A 14,558-nucleotide genomic window follows, 5' to 3' on the forward strand; every position below is an offset into this window, starting at 1 on the left:
CATCTTCTGCTTATTGTGTCGTTAAACTGACTAAAGTCTAACATGTCCCCTATTTTCCTTCGTTTTTCTTTTATACTGCCTTGTGACTCTTCTATTTCCTGGATAAGCCTGGAACCCCATCCACTGTCAACACATTGAGTGCCACAATGCCATCAATAAACCGGCTGTCAAGGTGACTTCAGTATTACTTTTTTTTGTGTTAAATAAGCCTTAAACATTACACTACATTCCATGGCCTGTTTGTGGTTGTGGATCCCACATTCCTGTATGTCTACAATGCCGTATGCCATATTTTAAGGACATATTAACTGCAAGCTCTGTATTTAAAATCCCTCGATAACCATTTTGGGAATGCGTTGGGCATGTGTCAGACTGCCTTTCAGAGTTCAACTGTGCGTGTCGGTGTGTTTTCTTTTGTGAGCTGCTCGGTAAATAAATCAGGGCAGCTGTGGGAGTGGGTAATGATATCAGCTTCTATGGTACATGCTCCAGTCTCTGCTGTCGCTGCTCTGCTTTATAATCTTCACCTGCCTTTACTCAACTGTGCTCAAAACTGACTAATAAAGTAGAAACAGGGGCACGGACTGGGGCCGGATTTCAATTACCAGGTGCAGGGAGGGGGTACAGGGGAGGGGGGCTTAATTGAAAGTGGTGACCCCGTGCAGCCCTTGAGGATAAGGTGGCATCAAGTGAGCACAGTAAATTACAGTGCAGTGCACCATCTGAGCATTAAGGTTTAGCACAGGGCCAGGCACAGGTTGCAAGAAAACAGAGAGCAACATATGCACGCAGCCATCCACACAGAGGCGTGGGGAGACAGATATAGGTGTCACATGATTTATTTGGCAAGATTATGATGTACTACCCTTGGAGAGCACAATGTGAAGGGAACAATGGAAAATGTTTGCTTAGCAAATTATCAATATGAAATTCAATTCTCAGGGACTTATTTGGTTGGTAAGGAATTCAAAAAGGGGGTTGGATCATGGGAGTTTTTTTGTAATGTGAAAATGATCATTCCATTACCTTGTTTAAATTGTAATGCCCCTATGTAAGCTCTTTATGCATTTTTGGATATTATTCAAATGTATTTCCATATTGTCTCACCACTGGTATTTTCGTACAGTCCCTACATTTGCATAAATTGTTTATTTACTTATTGTTTTTAGGAAAATAAAATGTTATTCAATACCACATTCATGTTTTAACAATACCTCTCTTACTTTGCAGATGTGTATAGATCCTACTCTTTCTGTTGCCCTGGGAGACAAGCCCCCTCCTCTTTATATATGCGAGGAGTGCAGCCAGAGGATAGCAGGGTAGGCATCTGTTTCACCTCCTACCTTCATCCCCCTCCTTCAATATGATGCCATTCAAAAACTACATCACCTTCTGCCTGTCTCATTATTCCTCACTTTTTCCCAGGGGAAATGCATCGCCATGGTTACGTAATTCCCTTGTGCTGATAATGAGATCATCATAATGAAACTACGCAGTCACTTGTTTCTCATTTTCTCCAGCATATAGCATGTTATAACTCTCTATTTTTGTCTTCTGTGAGGTATTGAAGGGAAATATTTTGTGTTGCAGCTCTGTAACATATGTGTTGGTCTGTACATCAAGCATTTTACTTTACTCTGACCTTTTCAGGGACCACGCTGAATGGCTTGTTGATGTCCTCCTGCCCCAAGGTGAGCGTTCACAAACAACAAGGTGTCTGAGAGTCTCTCAGTCTGTCTCTTTCCCCACAGACAAGGAGACATGTTACAATATTCAGTCAAATGTACAATCTAAAGAACGTTTTGTTTCTGAGGATATAAATTCAATAAATCTGATTTAAAAAGTAATTTGTGCTTTGCAGTAGAAAAGGGAGCTTTTCTTTACAGTGGGCTGATATATTATGAATACATAATATGTTATTATTGGAGCTGTATTTCATTGGTAAAAGCTGCTTCATTTTGTATATGAGGTTTAAAGAACAGTTTTCATTTTCCAATTAAACATATGACTGATTTTACAAGCTACTTTCGTTGCCTGCAAATTTAAAGTTTGTTTGATTTGTCTTTGCAGCGGAGATATCTGCCATCTGTCAAAAGAAGGTAATATTTGTATTTGTACTGCAGCTGCCTACACTCTCATTTTCTCTTGTGATCCATCCTTCTACAGTTCGGTGTCATAATGAACATTATCCAATGTTTCCCTTTATTTAGGACAAATAAACATTTGCAGTGCTTGTTGTTACAGATCTTCACTACATCAGAATGATAAACTGTTAACCTTGTGGAAGACATTTTCACAAAATCCATTTTCACCTGTGATAGGTAGCTCATTCATTTATAAACCTGACATGTTTTTCATTGAGAAGTCCATTCACTGGAAATGCCACATAATTTCAAATGAAGCTGCTGGGGCATGATGTTTGCTCGCTGTAGTTGAACGCACTGCTGAGGGCAAGTACTCCCAGCTGGTTTCCAGGGAGACCCAGGGAAAGTGTGAGATGATCTAGGTACAGGCCTAGCAGCTGCCCGGTGTTGTCAGAGTAAACGGCCTCCTTCCTGGTTTGCCCGGGGGTTTTATAATCCACTACCTCCCTTTCTGATCAGGCTTTGTCACACTCGTTTCAGAAAACCTTTTTTGAACTCCCACCAGGATTTACACCAGCTCTGCCATCTCCATCTGGGAATAACTAGTTATAAATATACCATAAAACCCAAACATAGAACGTACTGTAAATAAATAACAGTAACATCAGGGTTGTGCTTTTCTGTTGAAAGCTGGTTGAGTAAATGAGAGAACTCACCATTATAGGACAGATATGTTAATTTGATAGGGAGCAATGCATCTCTCTAATGGCACAAGATTAGAGGCTGATCAGATTAGGATGGTCCTCGAGTGCCATCATTTTATTTTTAGAAACCTGAGACGCCATGGGGACACATAAAGACTTTTTCTGACAGATCAACATCTCTAAACAAATTCATATTGGAGAGTACGACATTCAAAGTCAGAGCAGTTGCTTTTGAGGCCAGAAATATGTTTATTTTTAGAGACTTGTCAAAATGCATTATTGGCTGTGATTGTGGCATATTTTAATTGTGTTGCCTAGTGCCCAGAACAGAAATAAACTGATCTCCTCCGCCTACTTTCCCCTGTTTCTTGGCTTTGTAGAACTGTAGCTCTCATGTGAGGAGGGCCGTGGTCACCTGCTTCTCGGCTGGCTGCTGTGGGCGCCATGGCAACCGGCCTGTCCGCTACTGCAAGCGTTGCCATGTCAACCACCACAGCGAGGTGGGGGCTGCGGCGGAGACCCATCTGTACCAGACCTCGCCCCCTCCCATCAACACCCGCGAGTGCGGAGCAGAGGAGCTTGTGTGCACTGTTGAAGCTGTTATAAGGTACATCACAGCGTTAACACAGCCGCAGTTAGAGGGCATACGCCTGTAATGCTGTGAAACATGGTTTTCAATGAATACATGGCCAACAATACGACACAGCATTTGATCATTAATATCTATGCCATGTCAGGATATTTGTTTGTGTGTTTTCAGCTTCTCCCCTGCTCTTAATCTATCAATATAACCCTGCGAACCCTCTGTTATCCTCTCCATATCCCTCCAGTCTTCTCAAGGAGGCAGAAATTCATGCAGAACAGCGCGAGTTTGAGATGAACAGACGTCGTCAGATGGGCCTGTCCGCCTCCCACCACTCCCTGGACAACATCGAGTTTGACAACAAGGAGGACGACCAGCACGACCAGCGGCTCCTCAGTCAGTTCGGCATCTGGTTCCTGGTGTGTAATCACTGCTGTGGCTGTCAATAACAGGAAGTTTAGAGATAAGGATATGTGCAGTGCATGGCCTCTTATCTCTACAGTGATGAATGCATGGTTACCTGACTAATGAGTTCTCTTGTCTGACCTTCACTCATGTGTATCTGCAGGTGAGCCTGTGCACACCCAATGAGAACACGCCGACAGAGAGTCTGGCTCGGCTGGTCAGCATGGTCTTCCAGTGGTTTCACTCCACCGCCTACATGATGGACGATGAGGTCGGAAGCCTGGTGGAGAAGCTAAAGCCTCAGTTTGTCACCAAGTGGTTAAAGACAGTGTGCGATGTGAGATTTGACGTCATGGTGATGTGTCTGCTGCCCAAGCCTGTTGAGTTTGCCAGGGTAAGGCCACGATCCAGGTCAACTGAACACACAGTATATGGTTATTTTTCTAAAACAGAACCAACATGAACATTATAACAACACATATCCAGCTAATGAGCATCCCATATGTTTATATGTGTTTTAACTCTGGTTAGGTTTTGAATATGGTGCACTTTGCAACATTTCTGCATATCATTTAGTCGGCATCTCACTGAAGCCATGATGTTTAAAAACTAAGTAGTGTAAGTCACCTGTCACATCTGAATGATCTTGGCTGTGTTCCCTCCATCCACACATTTCCCCAGGTTGGAGGTTACTGGGACAAGTCCTGTAGCACAGTGACCCAGCTGAAGGAGGGCCTGAATCGGATCCTGTGTTTGATACCTTACAATGTCATCAGTCAGCCGCTGTGGGAGTGCTTCATGCCTGAGTGGTTGGAGTCCATCCGCACCGAGGTGCCCGACAACCAGCTCAAAGAGTTCCGGGAAGTGCTCAGGTACATCCATCACCTCCAAGTGTTTGCGTGTTGTAGTTGTTATTACTGTTATAAAGAAATGTGTCTTATTCCATATTAGCAGGGGTGAAAATGTTCTAAGTTATATGTAGCTGTGCTTATTCTGATGTACCCTTTATGAAAAATGTAGTGACAATCTGTACCTTGATGTCAGTTGTGTCACTTGCTGGTGTTATTTTATTACTCCCAGGTATGACTGGCAAACTGCCCACAACATTACATTATGTTAAAAATATTTCCAGTGCAGATAACATTTAGCCTGATAGCAGTTTTTGTAGTGCCCCTAACATGAAAGATAAATGATTGGTTTGAAGTCCACAGAATCAGGGAAATAAGGCTCTTTCCAAAAATACTACTTCAATGGTCTATAATGCATGACACTAGCTTTTAAAGCACATAACATTTTAAGATTGGAGGGGTGGATACATTTTCCGGCTTTTTATTTTTCTTGAAAAGAGTTGCTGATAGAGTACTACTAAGGTCTCTGTGAACCAGAAGCTAATTACCGTAGCTTAGCATAAAGACTGGAAGCAGGGGAAAAACAGCTAGTTGCTCAATTAAAAACTGTGCACAAATTGAAATACAACAAGTTGTGTTTTTAGTTTTCATGGAAACACAAACAGTATTCTCAGCAAAATAACACGGAAATGACTGGGCACAAAACATTTTTTTTTCTTTTTGTGTGTACTGAATAAATAAACAGGAGGATGTTATAACAGGAGTCAGATAAACATTACTGATTGTGTAACAGTTTCCGAGGAATGTTATATTCTGTTGTGCCTTCTGCTTACAGTAAGATGTTTGATATTGAGCTGTGCCCGCTGCCCTTCTCCATGGAAGAAATGTTTGGCTTCATCAGCTGCAGATTCTCTGGCTACCCAGCGTCTGTGCAGGAGCAGGCTCTGCTGTGGCTGCATGTAAGCACATACACACACACACACACACACACACACACACACACACACACACACACACACACACACACACACACACACACACACACACACACACACACACACACACACACACACACACACACGCACACACGCACACACGCACACACACTCCCTCCCTCCCTCACACACACACACACACACACACACACACACACACACACACACACACACACACACACACACACACACACACACACACACACACACACACACACACACACACACACACACACACACACACACACACACACACACACACCCACACACACACACAAACACGCATGCACAAACACACTGTCTCGTGTCCATTTCACATCCTGTGGTTCTGTCCACAGTGCGTGTGAATTGAACAGGTTGTCATAGAGTGTGAGAGTCTGAGCAGGGGCTCTGCTGAATATGGATCTGGGTCACTGAAGCAATTTTAGAGTGATAGGAGGGATTTTGCCTTTCATCCCATATGCACTCACAGCTTGCTGCCTGTATACATGGATCAGTTTCAAGTTTTTTGTCACAAATAAAAGTTTGCATCCGCCCTCATAAAATAGGGCACATTCAAATTAGACAGAGAATATGTGTTTTTTACTCTGCATAGTGTACCTCTGAAAACTCACACAGCAAACACAGAGCATCCAACCCTAAAGAGGGAAAGCACACAGACTAAATACACAAGGCCCTATTCAACTAATGTAACACAGGTGTGACAGAAAACAGGAAGCGGGGAAAAGGCAAGAAGTAAAACAAGTCACATGATTAAAAAAATAAAACAGGAACAAATAACTACATACAAAACCCCACCTACCAGGACATCCTGAGTAACTTGAAAATGTGTTTCTGGAAAAACACATTTAATGAATTATCTTTCAATGCTTTGATTAGTATGTACACAATTGCTTTAACCTCTTCCCCCTTGTGTTGAGAAAGTGGCAGATCTTTCGGTATGTAGGAAAATAATTTGTTTGACTTATTAGTGTGAATGAACCCTTATGTTGTTTGGACTCAGGTGCTGTCAGAGCTGGACATTGTGGTGCCTCTTCAGCTGCTGATCGGGATGTTCTCTGATGGAGTGAACTCTTTGAAGGAGCTGGCCAATCAGAGGAAGGCTCGTGCCTCAGATCTGACAAACACTGGGGCTGGGGGGACTGGCGCTCGCAGGGTGACACTTCAACCAAAACATCACCTGACACATTTGGCTGTTTGATTATGACACATTTATATTCTTTTTTTCTTTTATACCTTTAATTGGCATGTAATGTTTGTTACCATGGTAACAGGCAATGTCTAAATATAGCTCCTTTTGAGATCCTAATTTAACTTGACTGTGATGTGGATTTACCTTTGAAATTTAAAGCAGAGCAACTCTGCACTCATCATGTCATGACAGTAAACAGGGGACATGAAGATTTAAAGACTGCCAGAAGCACACATGGTTTGAATTTGAAGTTAAACACATTCACTCTACTTTATAAAGTGATGTAATCTTTGCTTGTAGGTGAGCGTGGTGTCAGATCCAGGACGCCGCGGGCAACACAACACCCTCAGTCCGTTCCCCAGCCCCTTCAGGAGCCCTTTCCGTAGCCCCCTGCGCTGCAGCCCATTCAAAAACCTGGGTCACGCCACCGGCCACTGCGCTCTGGATCTGGACTGTGATGATGATGACATGAACCTTGGCTGCTTCATCCTCATGTTTGACCTCATCCTAAAGCAGGTGACCACACCTTCCCAAAACATTTTTTCCTAAAGGGACTATTTCAGATTCTCATTGGTGATGATATTTTACAAAGGGAACTTATTTAGTTTCATGGCTCCACTTTGTTGCCCCATTTTTATGGTCACATCTCTTGCTGTCCAGATGGAGCTCCAGGATGACGGTGTGATGCTGGGTCTAGACAGCAGCCTGGGGAAGGATATCGTGGGCATTGTCAATAACGTCTTCCAAGCCCCGTGGGGGGGCACTCACACCTGCCAGAAGGATGACAAAGCCCTGGAGTGCAGCCTGTGCCAATCCAGTATCCTGTGCTACCAGCTGGGCTGTGAGCTCCTGGAGAGGCTGACCCCCCGAGAAGAGATCCACCTTGTGGTGAGACACAGCATGAATTTAAATTGGTCTCATATAATTGAATTCTGTGCATTAAGCAGGGCTTTTAAATGAATGCCATGTAAACCCCCCATGTCCCAAACGTGCATGGCCGAGATAATGTTGTTATAAATGAAAATATGTTCATAAATAATTTCAACCTCTGTCTCTTTTGTTTGTGACATCTAACAAGGCAAGGCAAGGCAAGTTTATTTATATAGCACCTTTCAACACAAGGCAATTCAAAGTGCTTTACAAAAAATGAAAGACATTAAGAAAATGGCATTTAAAAACAGTCATTAAAAAGCAAAGATAATAAAATAAACATTAAAAGAAAAAGTTACAGTGCAGTTTAAGATGTGAATAGTTCAATTAAAAGCAGGGGCAAAAAGAAAAATCTTCAGCCTGGATTTAAAAGTAGTCAGAGTTGCAGCGGACCGGCAGGTAACAGACATTTTAAATTATGAAATGGAAATCACGCTGAGCTGAATTACTAATGAGGATGAAATATATAAATGAGACATTATGACAGTGTTTATTTGTCCTGCAGGAACCTACAGATTGTTTGGAGGAGACCTTGCTTATGTCGGGGCCAGATTTCTCCCTCGGTGCATCAAATGGAAGTCAGGAAGGAGACAGCCAAAAGGGCGTGCACACCGAAAACCCCACGAACAAGTCTCCTGATAACCCATGTGTGTACCAGTTCTTTACACATTTAAACATCTTTAAATGTGTTAGCCATGACAAAACATGTTTTTTTTACTTTTTACTGCCAGAAGAATACCAATAATTCCCCATCTTAAGAAATATGCTTATTTTCTGAAGCTAAGCTAAACTATTTTGCTATAGCCTATTTACCAGTTGTTAGCTGTAGATTTATATTTAAAAGAAAAGTTCAACATTTTGGCAGACATGTTTTGCTTTCTTGCCACCTGTAAGAAGAGAAGATTGATACCACTCTCATGTTTGTAGGCCTATGGCAAATAAAAGCTACCGCTAGTAGCTAGCAGGAAATAGCTAGCCTAACTATATCAAAAGGCAATAAAATCAGCCTACCGGCACTTGTATTGCTATCTATTTTACACCATAACCCACACAGTTTCACTGCGATGTATGTACCTTATTATTTCTTGACCAGGAGGAACTACATATTTCCCACTGTTTACAGTCTTTAAACTAAGCTAAAGGGCTACCAGATCTAGCATCACATTTACCATATAGAAGTAAAAGTGGTATCAATTTAGGACTGGTGTTAGCATCCATATGTGAAACACTCATCACTTAACCATGTCTGATCTGTCAAGGTGCAGAGTCATTTGAACATTCCGTTGTCTCTAACACCACACTCTTCCTTCTAGCCATGAAGAATAACTCTGATAAGAAGTTCTGCTACCAGCAGCTCCCTGTGTCTTTAAAGCTCATATACACCGTTCTGCAGGTATAATAAAACCGAGAAAAAAAGAGCCATTAAAAAATATGTTCTGTGATTTACTTGAGTGTGGTCAACTCTTGAGTCACACATTTTGTCTGTATTCAGGAAATGTCTAAGTTTGAGGAGCCTGACATCCTTTTCAACATGCTGAACTGTCTGAAGATCCTGTGTCTCCATGGAGAGTGTTTGTATTTGGCCCGCAAGGATCACCCTCAGTTTCTGGCTTACATCCAGGAAAAGATGCTCATCCCCAGGTGTGTGCTGTGCTGACAGGCTTTTTGATTCAAAACTGTGGGAAAATGTTTTATTCATGTTAGAGTTTCTGTTTTGATTTATTGTCCCAGAGGGATATTTGTTGTATTTGTCAGATATACACACAGAAAAACAGAAAAACATAGCAACTGAACTTAGAGATGGCCACAGATAAACCTATGGCAACATACTCTCTATACAGGTACAGACAGAACACACTCCTTGACAGCAATGTGTGTGTGTGTGTGTGTGTGTGTGTGTGTGTGTGTGTGTGTGTGTGTGTGTGTGTGTGTGTGTGTGTGTGTGTGTGTGTGTGTGTGTGTGTGTGTGTGTGTGTGTGTGTGTGTGTGTGTGTGTGTGTGTGTGTGTGTTTCAGTCTGTGGTCCATGTTGAAGTCAGAGTATTGCCAGCTGGCCTCCCTGGCTGTGCCTCAGCTTCTCCACGCTCTGTCTCTGTCGCACGGGGCGGACATCTTCTGGAACCTCATCAACACAAACTTCAACAGCAAAGACTGGAAAATACGATTTGAAGCGGGTGAGAGATTTATAGCTCATGGTGTAAAATAACATACATTGTTAATCTGCTTTTTGTTGCTCAAAGGATTATATTTAACCTCCTATCTAGGTATTAACACCTCATCAAGCTCATCATGTTGAGACTAAACCGTTCATTTTTGAATTTATTTTATTTTGCAAACGAGGTGGTAATGAATGAACCATTAGACGACCCCCAGTCTGTTTATATAATATGCTACCTAAACCACTTCCTGCCCATATCTCTTCCTGTTGTCATGGTTACCGTGTGGTTCAAACGGCGGTAAAGAGGAATTGTGGGATTTATATCTTAAGTATGACCTTGAGACAAGGGCAGAGGACAGGTCCTCTGACTCAGTATATGAAATAAGGGAAACAGGAGAATAATAGAACTACAATATCCCCGAAAATATGGTTAACACTTCTGAAAAGGTATACAGATATTAGCCTTTTGTGTATATAAACACCATAAAAATGTTAAAATACATTCAGTCATTGTCTTTATCTAGTAAAATTATGACAAAATCAAATCCTGATGGTTGATATCATCATATCATATGTGGAATGATGATGTTATCACACCCTCTCATTAGCAGTGTTGAAACAGATATAATTATGGACATAAATCATTCAAATATAGCTTTTATATATATAATTACAACCTTTAAATGTGAAGAATAGGCAATGTGGGGCTACTCTGGAATGTCTTTTAACCACCACAGTGACCACACTGACACCTAGTGGTCCACAGTATGTGGTATCCATTGGGTGAAAGTGTATTGATTTCTGCTATAAAAAAGAAAGTGTCTCTAATAGATTTTGATTCGAGTCGAGGTTAAAAAAACTAAATTACTCTTCAAGACTAAATGCATTCTTATTTTGTTCCTCACTGGGAATGTGGGACATTGTGTGGTCAATATCTTTGTGTATGTGAACACCATCCTGGGGACTAATACATTTATGAGCATTATAGCTTAGCATTATACTAAAAACTTTTGCTTTTTGCTTTTACGCCATTGGAGAAGATAGCGTATGAGACTCGGTTTATACATTTTGCATTAAATAATTACAGATATTATGACATTTGGAAATATTGTTTGTAGAAAATATGTACTTTATTATTAATATCATTTATTACATTATTCCTAAGCTCTTTAAAAACAGAATCCATATTGATACACCCATGCATTATGTGAAGACAAATATGCTGACATGGAGAGCTAAATAATAATAATAATAGCTTGGATTTATATAGCGTCTTTCAAGGGACCCAAGGTAACACGTTCATTTATCTTCTTTTATGACCTCATAGCTGGTTCTGTTTATTATATTGAGTTAATTATGGCCGAACATGTGGCAGCTCAGTTGTCTCTTCCTATGGTGTAATGTTCCTGTTAACTCTGTATTCCTATGATAACCCTCAGTGGAAAAGGTAGCAGTTCTGTGTCGGTTCCTGGACATCGGGGCCGTGACCAAAAACCACCTGCTGAAATATTCCCTGGCTCAAGCTTTCTGCTGCTTCCTGGCGTCTGTGGAGGACGTCAACCCAGCCGTGGCCACGCGGGCCCGCCTGCTGCTGGACACCATCAAGAGACCGGCCCTGCAGGTGACCCTGATAGGCCCCATTTAAAACCAATTCTTATTGGACTTTAATGTGTGTTATCTAACCGCTCATGTCCCTTTGTGTGTTGTTTATTATACAGGGTTTATGCCTGTGCCTGGATTTCCAGTTTGACACTGTCGTGAGGGATCGGCCCATTATCCTCAGCAAGCTCCTGCTGCTGCACTGCCTGAAGAAAGACATTCCTGCGCTCAGCTGGGAGTTCTTTGTCAACCGTTTTGAAACGCTATCTCTGGAGGCTCAGCTGCACCTGGACTGCAACAAGGAGTTTCCTTTCCCTACTAGTATGTAGCTGTCCCCATTCAGACGTTTTTACAGCTGCTCCCACTACCCTGCGTGTTGCTTGACAGAATATGTAATGTACCATAAATATTTCAGCCTAACAGTGCTCCTAATTATACTCTTTTTAATTGTTGTTGACAGCCATCACAGCAGTACGAACCAACGTAGCCAACCTCAGCGATGCAGCAATGTGGAAGATACGACGGGCCCGCTTTGCCAGGAATCGCCAGAAGAGCGTGCGCTCCCTCCGGGACAGTGTGAAGGGAGCCCCACCAGAGTCTAAACGGGCGTTTTCCCTCCCTGAGTCACTAAGCAACCGTATTCGTGAGTAGCACAGATTCGCTTGTCAATTTGAATCTGACCCTGTGTCACTGTCATTCAGTCTGTGGTCGAATAGTGTTTGCAAAGCCTCTAAAGTGCCTCATAGTTGCTTTTTTCAACCTGAAAATACAGTCACATCCCTGACTGTATCTTCAAGTCAGTTAATCATCCCTTTTAATGTAGAGAAGCGATGTTGTCCTAATGTGGTGATCTCAGCCCAAATCCTGGTCCTTGTGAGTAAAACAAATGCTCCTCTATTTGCAAAAACTATTTTACCAAAGGTAAGCCATTTTCCTAATGTTTCTCACATGTTTGTTCAACGTTCATGTCACTTAAATGTCTAAATACCACTTTGTTTAATAAAGGAGTAACTCCCTACAATGTCATTACTTTCATTGTTCTGGGAGATGCTTCTTGTGTTGGTGTCAAACATGATGTGGTCATTTGATATTTGTGATTAGCCCTAGTTCTTGACAACACTTGGATTTTACACTGTTTTGAGGTCATATATTGTTTTGTGTGTTTATGTGTTTGTGTGTGCACATGTGGCGGTGAAGCTCAGACATGTGTCCTGTGCTACCTCCCCTGTGAGTTATCTTAAATTGTGTTCTTCATATGTGGTTTTTAGCTCTAAGGCTTACGAGGCAAGAGCACTCTGCCCCGACACTGGGAGATATGATAGAGAAAGTCCTGCCAGGTAAATAACAACCTAAATCTGAAACATTATTCTTCATAACCACATCATATTGGAGGAAAATGCAGTATGAGTAACAATAAAGCTACTTGAAATTATGACAGAAAATATGAAAAAGCAATGTTTGCTCCATGGAGACAGTCATTGTTTTTTCATTATTCATTAATTCTGACACTGAAAAAGTAAAACTCTTGCTAACAGCTAGCTTGTTTTTTTGTTTAACCCCATTTATGTATTCCATAAACACTCCACCTGGACAGGATGCGTTGTTGACCCCCCTCCTTCTATGTTGTTACCCCTCCGGGCTTGCACCCTTCCTTCTGGTCACCCTCTCTCCTCTCTGCAGTACTTTTCCTCCCGCACTTTAACCCTGACGCTTCAGCCCCTCTTGCAGGCCAGACCCCGTCTCCCGAGGAGGACACCGTCATCAAAGACCTGCTTCCCGAGGACGCCGGCATCGATCACCAGACAGTTCACCAGCTCATGATGGTGCTCATGAAATTTATGTCCAAAGACCAGAGCAGCGCCGAGGCCGACATTGGCAGTGCCAAAGCTTTCAACACAGTGAAGCGCCACCTGTTCGTACTGCTCGGCTATGACCAGCAGGAGGGCTGCTTCATGATTGCACCTCAGAAGATGCGCACCTCCACCTGCTTTAATGCCTTCATCGCCGGCATTGCACAAGTGACTGACATATAGTCTATTATCGTACATTTTAGATTTTCTTCATTTACATATTAACTGGTATTTTTGGTAAGACATTGTAAGGAATGTGACAGTGTAACATTAATTCTTCTAGGTGATGGACTACAATATTGGTTTGGGGAAGCAGCTGCTCCCCCTGGTGGTCCAGGTGTTGAAGTACTGCACGTGCCCCCAGCTGAGGCACTACTTCCAGCAGCCGCCTCGATGCTCTCTCTGGGCCCTGAAGCCACACATCAGACAGATGTGGCTCAAAGCCCTGCTAGTTATCCTCTATAAGGTACTATTTGTATTTCTGTGTTAGTGGCTTTTCATTGCATGGAATATTCATTCACTCCCAAGATTATATGTTTTTTTCCACCTCTAAGTGATTGCTGAATGTTGCTGTATATTTTCTTAATATGATATACATGCTGGATTGCAAAGAGAAAACATAAGCTTATTATATTTGTCTGTGCTCCACAGTACCCTTACAGAGACATGGAAGGGAATAAAGTGGTCCTCCATCTGATTCACATCACCATTAATACGCTGAATGCCCAATATCACAGCTGCCGTCCCCACGCCACAGCAGGACCGCTCTACAGCGACAACTCTAACATGAGCCGCTACAGCGAGAAAGAAAAAGGTGAAGCAAAATAAAGGATGTTGTTTATCTCAACAACAGTCCTCACAAATATCAAGTGTGCTGTATTATTTGTTTAATTGTTGCTTTTACGGGGAACTCATGTCTTAAAAAGATAGCATTTGTGACTGCAAATAAGAAAAAAGCGTGTAGATAATGATGGCAAAAAGGGATGAAAATGACTCCAATTGATCCAGTTGACTTCTCTCCATCTTAGAAGAGGACAGTGTATTCGATGAGTCAGACGTGCATGACACACCGACTGGTGCCGCTAACAAGGAGTCACAGACCTTCTTTGCCCGTCTGAAGAGGATTGGTGGCAGCAAGTCTGTGAAGTACCAGCCGGTGGAGCTGAATGCCAAGAGAAGTAAGAAGCAGACTCTTTCAAATTCAAACGTAG

General features: G+C 42.2%; 1 protein-coding gene across 5 annotated transcripts in view; it reads left to right on the forward strand.

The window, feature by feature from the left end:
* Positions 1-14,558, forward strand: part of LOC117467930 (protein unc-79 homolog) — a 33,626-nt gene that overhangs the window by 8,763 nt on the left and 10,305 nt on the right. For 3 of the 5 annotated variants that reach the window (XM_034111862.2, XM_071207239.1, XM_034111865.2), the window contains exons 8-31: positions 108-172; positions 1,231-1,319; positions 1,651-1,691; positions 2,071-2,099; positions 3,169-3,395; positions 3,619-3,790; positions 3,940-4,170; positions 4,458-4,648; positions 5,460-5,583; positions 6,623-6,775; positions 7,112-7,327; positions 7,472-7,699; positions 8,247-8,388; positions 9,055-9,134; positions 9,234-9,382; positions 9,757-9,914; positions 11,338-11,519; positions 11,617-11,818; positions 11,958-12,140; positions 12,766-12,834; positions 13,178-13,515; positions 13,631-13,813; positions 13,999-14,161; positions 14,376-14,525. In XM_034111862.2, the coding sequence (XP_033967753.1) occupies positions 108-172; positions 1,231-1,319; positions 1,651-1,691; positions 2,071-2,099; positions 3,169-3,395; positions 3,619-3,790; positions 3,940-4,170; positions 4,458-4,648; positions 5,460-5,583; positions 6,623-6,775; positions 7,112-7,327; positions 7,472-7,699; positions 8,247-8,388; positions 9,055-9,134; positions 9,234-9,382; positions 9,757-9,914; positions 11,338-11,519; positions 11,617-11,818; positions 11,958-12,140; positions 12,766-12,834; positions 13,178-13,515; positions 13,631-13,813; positions 13,999-14,161; positions 14,376-14,525 (3,765 nt within the window). The remainder of the gene's footprint in view (positions 1-107; positions 173-1,230; positions 1,320-1,650; positions 1,692-2,070; positions 2,100-3,168; positions 3,396-3,618; positions 3,791-3,939; positions 4,171-4,457; positions 4,649-5,459; positions 5,584-6,622; positions 6,776-7,111; positions 7,328-7,471; positions 7,700-8,246; positions 8,389-9,054; positions 9,135-9,233; positions 9,383-9,756; positions 9,915-11,337; positions 11,520-11,616; positions 11,819-11,957; positions 12,141-12,765; positions 12,835-13,177; positions 13,516-13,630; positions 13,814-13,998; positions 14,162-14,375; positions 14,526-14,558) is intronic. The other 2 variants (XM_034111863.2, XM_034111864.2) reach the window with 2 other exon arrangements.

Source organism: Pseudochaenichthys georgianus, chromosome 22, assembly GCF_902827115.2.
Source record: "Pseudochaenichthys georgianus chromosome 22, fPseGeo1.2, whole genome shotgun sequence".
Taxonomy (NCBI): Eukaryota; Metazoa; Chordata; class Actinopteri; order Perciformes; family Channichthyidae; genus Pseudochaenichthys; species Pseudochaenichthys georgianus.